The sequence below is a fragment of the Polistes canadensis genome, unplaced genomic scaffold (genome assembly GCF_001313835.1).
Source record: "Polistes canadensis isolate GaletaPanama2010 unplaced genomic scaffold, ASM131383v1 scaffold_17, whole genome shotgun sequence".
In the NCBI taxonomy this organism is placed as follows: domain Eukaryota; kingdom Metazoa; phylum Arthropoda; class Insecta; order Hymenoptera; family Vespidae; genus Polistes; species Polistes canadensis.
In genome coordinates, this window is record NW_014569564.1 from 894,288 (window position 1) to 905,073 (window position 10,786).

The window sequence follows — 10,786 nt, forward strand, 5'->3', positions numbered from 1 at the left end:
ATAAATAAATAAATAAATAAATAAATAAATAAATAAATAAATAAATAAATAAATGAAAACAAAATTATCTGTATATTTTTGGTCGTTTTATATTATCGATTTAAAACGCCGTTTAATATATGCGTTCTATTACTTTAGTTCGATCTCTAATTTTAAGTAATGAATAATTGATAATGTTATTTCTTCTTGTCTTTTTCTTTTTATTTTTCGTTTACCGATCGAATAATAATTATTTTATGAATCTAATTATAAAAAGCAGATAAATAAATATAAATATTATTCGTAAAAAGAAACTGGGCTATTAACGTCAAAACGTATTCGGACTTAAGATATAACGTAAAACGTAAACGAATTAGAAGATATCTTGATTTTCATATGAGAGAAAAGAAACGAAGTGCCTCTTATAATAAGTAGAACGAAAATGAAGATGTACAAAGTGTGTAAGCTAAAAGCTCAAATTCGTTCTATCTCTTAATTTCTTTTTCTCTTTCATTTATTTATTCATTTTTTTACGCTCGTGTGTATCTTTGTATTCATAAAAATGACTTCCGACCTGTAAGATCGTTGTGATTCATATATGTAACTATAATCCTAATATATTACAAATCTTGAATTTATACGTCTCTTGCTCTTTTCTTGTTGTTGTTGATTTGTAGTCTATAATAATGAAGAATAATTAGTTGACTTCGTCTCTCTCTCTCTCTCTCTCTCTCTCTCTCTCTCTCTCTCTCTCTCTCTCTCTCTTTCTCTTTCTCTTTCTCTTTCTCTTTCTCTTTCTCTCATTATATTTATTATTTTACTATTATTATTATTATTATTATTATTATTATAATATTACTATTATTATTATTATTATTTTGTGATCGAACGAAATAACGATAAGTGACAAGTTCAATGCATCGAATCGTTTGGCTTTTCATTGAATTCTATCGATCACGAATCGGTGCACGATGCACGACATAGATAAATACGAGTTCTCATTAGAAACATACTGAATACCGTTGTCAGTAATTTTTTTTTTATTCTTTTTATATTTTACTATATTGTTTTTTTTTTTTATTGTAACGAGTCGTCGAACGATCCGGGATTGTTATTTATTAGATTTTTTTTAAATTTTTTTCGGTTGGTCGTCTTCATTAAAGCTTTCTTTTTTTGGTTTTTCTTTGGTTGTTTTCATTTTTTTCTTTTCCTTCCTTGAAATTTTTGAATTTCGTAGTTATGATACACGCGTGAAAAACGTTCGGCTGGCTCGCTACTACCACTCTTCACATGGATACTACTTACATATACCTCATATACATATACCATGTCAAAATTTGGAATACTAAAGATATATTCTTTGACATTAAAAAATATTTAAATAGATACTACTTCTCTCGATGAAAGGCAAGAAAATTGCTCCGCATGTGGAACACCTATCTTTACCATGTGTGATACATATATAACACGCCTGAGCTTTATAATCAGAGAAACTCGAACGATTGAATTTCTATTTCTTTCTTTTTTATACTTTACTTCTTCACAATTATCTTGTTCATTGACTTGTTAATTTAAATAAAATATCAGATATTTTCTGTGATAACTTGTGACACGCATAAGTATGTACATATATACGTGTATTAGAATAATTTTTGATAAGAAACGAATTTATTTTATCGGATGTAAAATGAAATAAATGATTTAACGTATTAATTCGAGTGAAATGACATATCTTTATTGAATATCGTTTGTCCGAGTAGAAAACGAAAGGAAGAGCCGTTAAGCTGTACGTTATTGTTTCACACTCCACCGACGTTTGTTTCTTTGACGTTCGAGCACAAGGTGCTGCTATACACAGCAGATAGAACAGACAATTAGTTTCTTTTCGGTTTGTTTTGCTTTCTTTTCTTTGCTCTTGTCTTGTCTTGTCTTGTCTTGTCTTTTCTTTTCTTTTTCTTTTTCTTTTTTATCCATGAAAAAGCTGAAGTTGAATCGTTGACGTCACAGTGCAGGTTTTTAAAAATGACATTGAAACTGTTGACGGCAACGACTAGAAGAAAACAAGATATTGGACTTAATACGGTCGTCGACTTAATTATTGATCGAACATCGAAATAGTTAACTTCTACGGTGGATCAGACAGACTCTCGTCTCGGCTGAAGTTCTATGGAAGTTAACGAAGAAACATAAGAACGTTGTCAGATACTGGCACGATGTTGATGCAACGTTTGTAATTGTAGCAACGGCGTTAGCTGAGGTGATCTCAACTCGGTTTCTTGATTCGGTTCTGGAAATTGCTGCATCGGTAAGAGGTGAGAAATCTTGCCGGGTGAGCGACGAACCGTAAAACGTGGTCTCCGGCGTTTCTTTTGAAAGCCGCTACAGCGACAACTACATACTGACGGCTCGTCGTCAAACGAAACTGTTTCACCGTGATTACCGACTCGCCCTGATAATATCGAGCCGTTTGCTGTTATCACATCACCTTCCAAGCGTACTGCGTCCTGTGCCGCCTATATACAGTTGACAATAAATTCTAATATTTCTTAACAAAGAAGATAAACAGGATTTGCGTGTTAATTATAATATATTAATAATGAATAAAATGAAACTATCACCTGCAAAGCCTCGGCCTCGTCTCGTCTCTCGTCTTCGGTATTCATCGTGACGAATCTCAGGACTAATAAATTAAGGGAGGCCGCAACGATCGCCAACCCGAAGAGAATGAAGATCAAGGCAAACATTACGTACTCTGGCTTATTGTTCAGAGCATTGTCCTTTTGCAAAGCTACCATATCACCGAAGCCAATGGTTGTCAAAGTGATGAAGCAATAATAGATGGAATCGAAATAAGACCACCCTTCGTATCTGGAAAACGCTGCTGCACCACCAGCGATAGTCAGACATGACAAAGTTGTCACAACGCAGATCAGATTTATTTCTGAAGCCTAAAACAATTAATCAATTAATTCATTATTCACGTGGAATAAAACAAAGATGAGAGATCTTAATTATCTTTACCTGGACATCCTTACAATTGAGAAGCATCTTTACGTTCCGTATCACAACGGATGAGAACTTGTTAAGGCGTTCACCTATGCTTTGGAACATTACGAGTCCTAACGGGATTCCCACGATTCCGTAGAACATCGTGAAAAGCTTACCGCTTATAGTATTTGGCGTTGAATGTCCGTAACCTATTCAATAAGAAGCTTATTAGGGAGATAATATCGTTTAAAGAATAAGATAAAAACGTTCGGGAGTACTAAAGTTAATTTATGTTTTAAGTATCAGAGATCTTATTACTTTTTCATATTTTTACTTCTTTATAATTGATCTGTTACAATTACTAACATTTGTAAAAATCACGTAAAACGCGTTACCAATTTAAAAGACAGTTTTTGAACATTCGCATATCCACAGAGTATAAGAAGTTAGTATGTAAACCCTTTTATATCCTCTATCAAACTCGAGTTCTTGAACAAGCTGAGAAAAAAGTTTGTGGGAAAGATTCACAAAACTAGACAGACATTCATTTAACGATAGTGCCATGCCATCGACTAAAAGTTTTCCCGTTTAAGACTCTTTCAAGTATAACATTAGAATGTACAACAAAATACTAATAATCACCAATTGTGGTGAGAACCGTGGTTGCATAGTAGAAAGCACCCGCAAACTTCCATTGTTGGCCTGCCTTGTGCGGCTCCGTTTTCAGAACCACGGTTTCCATGATTTTAAAATCATCCTCGCTGATATTGTACTTGCGTATAACCATTTTCTCAATGGCTGTTAAACAGATTAAATATAACAATTAGAATCTCTCAAGTGATCACTCTTTTCTTCTTCTTATAATTAATTTTTGTTAATTATGGGTATTATATTATATTTCACCTGTAAAAGGGTGAATTTCATTTACAATAAAGTGAACATGATTTGCATGAGTCTTAATTTGGAGTGTAAAACCTGTACAAAGGATTGATTGCATTGTTCCATGTAATCATCTAACTTTTTGTACAACCAAAGAAACATTGGTAACAAAAACAAAAGCATGCTTCTTTATTAAAGGGATTTAGAAAAACAAAGTATACGTCGACATGTTAATTTTACCATGCTTCAAATAGTTAGAAACTCGATATGATATTTTTCTTTTCTTTTTTACCATCCAGTGCTTCCTTGCGTCGTTTCTCCGTCTCGGACTCGAGAACGTCGAAGATTGCAGCGCCGACGAGGAGGTAGGTGAATGTGGAGACGATTAACGATAGGGTCCGGACGTTTTGTTTCTTCATTCTCTAGTGAGCCACATGCTCACTAGCAGGGCCCCAGCCCCAACTACTTGCATCGCTCAGTGAGTTACGTTTTGCTCTTTTGGGCCCATAACGAGCCTCTTTTTCTCTCTCTATCTCTCTCTCTCTCTTTTTTTCTTCTTTCAAAAGACAATGCCGAAAAATAAAAAAAGAAAGGAAGCACCCTCCAACCACTTTCCAACGCTACAGTTCCTGTTCCTCTTCGATCCACTTTTTAGGTCTGCTGTCTTCTTCCTTACCAGGATTGTTCTGCAGTCGTTCTCGTTTATCTGTAATAGAGATCTTACGATTCGATTTTATGAACTTAATAACATATGATTATTTCGGATAAGGAATGATTTGCAGAAAATATGGACACATCATTGTCGAAAGGTATTCATTTGATTATTTTTAAATAGAAATATATATATATCATATTTAAATGGAATCAAATGATTGATCAAAGAGTTGGGATTAAAATGTGTATTCATTAAAATATATCATCATGAAAGGACAAATAGAACTTTAATGATGCAATTTGTTATACACGTTATAAAAAAGAAATGGAATAAAAACTACTAATACTTTTGATAACAATTTTTAGAGTGAGTCACTTTATTTGGATATACTTTCGAAAGGATTTTCATTTTTTTCTTTCTTCGTTTTTAATCATTTCCTGCAATATATCCGCGCGCAACCAATTTTGAATACGATAGACACCTTTCGGCGACGGAAACAAATTATTTTTATCGCATCAATCGAAGCGATCAGGTGGAATTGAATTAAAGTAATAATCTTTTCAGTTTTGTACGTTAGAAAAATTGAATTTGATTGATGACAAGAAAGAAACAAAAATAGAAGCAGTTGCGATGTTTTCAAAAGTCCATTGCTGTTTTTGTTCTTTTGTTTTCCCGATTAAAACATATGCCGTAAAGAATAAGAAAAGGATAAAGAGTTACAAAAAGAAAAACCTGATTTAAGTGGACTTCTTCACTAATATACAAGATTGACCATTTTAAATTTTAAAAACGCTTTCAACTGCCAATGTAAGCAATAGTTATCTTTTATTTAAGTTGCAAGTTAAATCAACCGACCGCGATCGATGATAATTATTATTAGAAAAAATAAAATGTATTGCAACACTTTATTTTTATCATTCTTCTATAAAAACAAATTAAAAATAAAGTTGATCATTAGATCGGCAGACTGTTTCAATTGTCAATTTACTTTTTTCATAAAACTTATAAATTAAAAAAAATCGATCGATCGATGAATGCATTTAATATTTTTATCCTATAGCCTGGACTTACCTTACTTTGGTCTAGGAAACCTATATGAATGGTGTCTGGTAGAAAGGCCCATGTTAAATTTACTTGTTGCATATGTAATGTTACAAGTTTGTAATACGTAACATAGGCTCTTCTTCCAGACAATCGTTCATATAATATATTATTATTATTATTATTTATAATATATAATATACAGGGTATCCTGTAATTGGTGGTACACAAGCAAGCAAAGGATGACTCTACATGAAAAATTAAATCGAAAATGTAAAATAAAGTGCACGCGTAATTGACAACATTTCACAATTAATTATATTTTTCTCAAAAACAAATTTTATTTTTCATTTTTAATCTTACCTGCAACTTGTCTTGGATTTGTCTTAACACGCGACCAAGGATTAAGCAAAATAATATGGCAGTGCTTTCGCTGCTCCCACTGCCACGTTCCCTCCATTCCTTAATTTAGAGTGCCGGACGGTTTCAGTGTCGACTAAAAATAATAAGATTAGAAATTATTAGAACAAATGAAAAATACAAATTTTTATCATTCGATATATTGCATAATATAATATATATATATATATATATATATATATATATGTCTTTAAAATATTGCATAATATTTATGAAAAATATTTTTACAAATAAACTTTGTTCGTACGAAGATAAATTGAAAAGAAATTGTAAGTTGGTTGTTCACTTTCAAAAAGTGTCTGACCATATAATGCTTATACTACTTACAAATGGCTGACCATATTCCCTGTTCGTACTACTTAACATTCCGTATGTCATCTTATTTCTATTTCGACTTTCTTTCACCTTAATGGATCTATCGATTGGCAAAAACTCATTCAAAAGATTCAACTATCGGTGGATTCCGATGACGTTTCTTATTTAAAACTGATAGAACTTTTAAACTTCGATCGTTGCTTTATATTTTCTTCATTTCAAAATTAAATATTAGAACGGAGGAAATGAATTTTACTTTACGTACTTAAATCCTATTTCTTTTTCACAAATTCAAATTAAAAATCCAAACACTTGAATACTGTGCTATAATATATAATATATACGTACATAAATTTCGATCGGTGTAACACACCGATATACACATAATTTTCGAAAATGGTCGATCCTTTATTTGCTCTCCTTGTCTTTCTGACTACTCGAAAAGCTTGATTAAGTAAACGTTGCATGAGATTCGAAACAGGAGGGTAACGTTTCTAGTAGTCGTGTCTTACTTCTTCACAATGTATATACGACATATACATACATGTAAAGAGCTCAACTCGTTCGTATTACAAGTGGATGTTTGCGGTTCGCTAGCCGAGATCGCATCTTGTGATATCAAAGGGCTGAAACTACGGTTTTCGAGGGACAGCAGGAATGTTAAGATACGAATGAGAATCTCGGTAATTGGCACTATTTGGAACTTAAGAGATACCTTCTTTATATCCTATCTCTGTCTTTCTCTCTCACACACACACACACACACAAACACATATTCTCCAATTTAACAACGTATATAAAATTAAAATTGTCGATTGAATTGCATTCGAAAATAATATCTTTCTTTGATATATTAATTTTCATTTTCGTAAAAGAAGAAAAAAAAAAATGTTTAGGTAAATATACTTACTTAATTACTATTGACCTTGAACCATTTTTTTTTAAATCCATTTATTTATTCCAATTCTAAAGTTGACAGACACTAGGCAAATTCGTTTCATAAAAAAGTATCGATATTTTCTTTATCGAATTTATGTCTCAAAATCTTAGGTCGCAAGCTAGGATAAAAACTTCAGGGGGTGCATATTTTAAGGGGGTTTCGAATTATATAGAAATCCTCTTATCCCGGTCGGTGGTATAATTTCGGAAGCTAGGAAATTCGATTTTACGCCTGGCAGCATATTTATCGAAGAAAAATTGATATAAAAATCATTATAGATAATGGTCTTTTTCTTTCTTTTTTTTTTTTTTTTTCATAAGAAAAAGACAAAAAATAAATAAAAATAAATTGTCATCCCTTGTTAAAAAGAAAGCTAAAATGATAATTCAGCACAAGAAGAATAAGAAAATAAGAACAAGAACAAAAACAAGAAGATGGAAAAGAGAAACAAGAAAAAAGAAAAATATAAAAGTGCGAGAAATATCACTTGAAAAGTTGCGACGACATTGCTTTGCAACTCGTCGAACGAACGATCTATTCCCAAAGAGAAATGAGTAAGTTTCAACGACCTTACAGAGAAGAGTAGAGAGATTGAGAAATAGTTAGAGAAAGAAAGAGAGAGAGAGAGAGAGAGAGAGAGAGAGAGAGAGAGAGAGAGAGAGAGTCAAGAAGTTTTAAAGTCATAACTCTTTAGGAAGTTGCACATATATTTGGCAACTTCCGCCAGAAAGTTTATACGATTCATTCTACGAGTAAAACTGGAAGAGGTGCTCGTCTAATTTGACTATCCTTTTGCCAATTGACTCTTACTATTGCCTAACTTTTACTACACGAATTTTATCTAATCAAAAGTAATTATATTTTCCACATAACGCTTTTTCATTTATTATTTTTTGTTTTCAATTGGATTTTTAATGAATGATTTTTTATTAGAGAAATATGTTAGAGATCAATAGTTAATATTTATCATACTTTTTCTTATTAATATAATTAAGTGAATTTCATACTAACGTACCCGAAACAAGATAATTAATGAATTTTTGTTTAAAGTTTGTAATTGACTACATTAGTCGTTTTAGTTTCTATCATAAATCTGTCAGATATAGTATTATTAGTATTTAAGGGACATAATAGTCATATTCGAATTAGTATAATCAAATGAATCTGTTAATATGTGACATAAACGGTGCCACCCCATCATTAATTAATCCACACTTTGAAGATCGGCTTAAGTACTCATCATGTATAATTATAGTGAACGTGTTAATGACATACGGTATTTATGCATTGAAAATTACGATTGATTCAACGTCAGTTCACAAGTAACGGGATCGAACACAATACATATAAGAACCGTTGAAATGATATTTATTTTCTTTTTTTTTTATAAAAGTCGATAATTATTATATTTCTGGATGATGAATAAGAGTAATAAAAACCAAATCTATCTTTGTTTGCAGTAATATTTATTTACTTCTTTTTATCCGTCACATTTTTCTTCGTACAAAAAGGACAAAGAAAGAAATCCCCTTTTCTTTTTCTTTTTCTTTTTCTTTCGAGATAATACTCGAAGTACCCCGTTACAAAGTTGTTACATTGTATCGGATGGATCTTTACTCGTATTAACTGAAGCTATTAACCTACAATCTCACGTATTACGTCTACAAAAATGATACCCCAAGACGTACCCCAACTATTGTATATTTTTATGTTTTTATAACTTTGAGAGAATACCTTGGGTAAAAAGTATTTTTCTAATAAAACTTATTCCCTCGCACATACGTTCTATATTTCAATATACAAAATAAATTCAAAGAAAATAATATTGAATTATATTAGTATAGGATGAGTCAAAAGTTTTTAAAGTAATTATCAAAATCTATATACTCTTCTCTGAAATTTTTTAAGCTAATTTCTTTTTTTTCTTCGTTTTTAATAATAATTATAATAAGTTTCGAAAAATAGTACGGAAATGTTTAAAAATTATCTAAGAATTTATTAGTCCGTAGTGTACGGATAAATAATTTTCGACATTGTGTTTCTTTCTTTTATTATTATTATTTTTTTTTAATTTAATTCATTTTATATTTATTTTGCGAAATTTATAAATGTCGATTTGTGTTCGTGAACGAAGGAAGTCGGATTCAAGTTGGAAAACGTTGGAGATGAGAAGGCGTAGCTTAAAATTGAGTTTCGGGGTAGTTTAAATTAAAGTCGTCTCGTCTTATTGAATGTAGGATTCAAATCTTCCTTAAAAGTCCTAGGCAACGTTTTCCTTTTTCAGTTCTTTCTTTATTTCTTTTTTTTTTTCTCTTCCATTTATTTTTATTGCTTTTCTCATTCTCATCCTCGTTCATGTTTTCCCAGAACAACAACAAAAAAAACTCTCTTTTTCTGGAAAGTACTTGGAAAACGAGCGTACAGGATCGTTCGCTGGCATAAATCAGAATAACGGCGACGATTACTGCAGAACTGTAGTAAACGATTTCTCGGCTTCTGGAAGCTTGGTATAGTTGAAAGAATCTGAAAATGATACCTTCTCTCAGTGGTTTCCCCTTTCTCGACATCCTTAAATAATGCTTGATAAGATTGCGAAACTAATACCCTAAGGATAACGGTTCTTATGACTCGTTTACGAAAACTTACTTTTGAAATGTGTTTAATGTTTTATAGGTCATTTCTCGTTTTTCTGAAAATAAATTAGAAATCATCTCTAATTTGATTGTTATTGAGGTGTAATTTCGTTACTTATTGTTAGTTACAGCTGGAGGTTTTGAAGTGAATTCAGCGTTTTCCCCCTGCCAAAACGCGAACGAAAAATCGTAACATTTTTGATGCCGACTGAACAGACTGCTCGTATTTGTGCACAGATTATTGTACCATATTTCTACTTGTAAAATGTGTATTAAGTAAAATTATGAAAATTATGTAATATTTAAAGTTAACCGGATACCGATTCTTTTTAAATTCTACACAATTAATTGTAAAGGTCTATCAGAATTATACACTGAGCAAGCAGTAAGATACAACATTCAATCGTTTCCAAAAAAACGAAGGGAAAAGTTTCATATGCATTTTTATATATTAGTTCGTTTCATGTTAGATGGAAAAATAAATTTTGAATAGTTTAATTAAAAAAACAAAAAAACAAAAAAACAAAAAAAAATTATAGAAGAACATTTACATGGTTAGGTTGAAAAATGTTCTGAACTTCTAAACTTAATAAACGACGATGGATTGAAAAGTTTCGAGCCTAACACGAGGAAAGCTGAAAAGTTTTGAGCTTAACACGAAACAGGGTTGAAAACTTCTGACAATAATCCTAATACAGCGTGGAAAACCATAAAGCTTTAAGTAGCATACGGTATAGTAAAATGGTAATATTGTAAAATTAATCTATATATATATATATTATTAGTAAAATTATATTAAATAGAAAATATTATGCACGTAAAAATTACTAAGAAAAAGCAAGAAACTTTTAGGATGACTTGACATTATAAAGTTTTGTTCACTTTTTATGTTATATAATAATGAAAATAATACAATATATATAGTATAGTATAGTG

At 31.2% G+C, this 10,786-nt stretch overlaps 1 protein-coding gene across 1 annotated transcript in view; it reads right to left on the reverse strand.

Annotated features, from left to right (window-relative positions):
• Nucleotides 1-790: 790 nt before the first annotated feature.
• The window catches only part of LOC106793725 (two pore potassium channel protein sup-9), a 52,596-nt gene continuing 42,600 nt past the window's right edge, over nucleotides 791-10,786 (reverse strand). Inside the window, exons 3-8 of the mRNA XM_014760888.1 lie at nucleotides 5,906-6,038; nucleotides 4,139-4,552; nucleotides 3,610-3,765; nucleotides 3,001-3,176; nucleotides 2,598-2,927; nucleotides 791-2,492 (exon numbers count right to left, since the gene is read on the reverse strand). Of these exons, the coding sequence (XP_014616374.1) occupies nucleotides 2,178-2,492; nucleotides 2,598-2,927; nucleotides 3,001-3,176; nucleotides 3,610-3,765; nucleotides 4,139-4,265 (1,104 nt within the window). The 5' untranslated portion in view covers nucleotides 4,266-4,552; nucleotides 5,906-6,038 and the 3' untranslated portion in view covers nucleotides 791-2,177. The remainder of the gene's footprint in view (nucleotides 2,493-2,597; nucleotides 2,928-3,000; nucleotides 3,177-3,609; nucleotides 3,766-4,138; nucleotides 4,553-5,905; nucleotides 6,039-10,786) is intronic.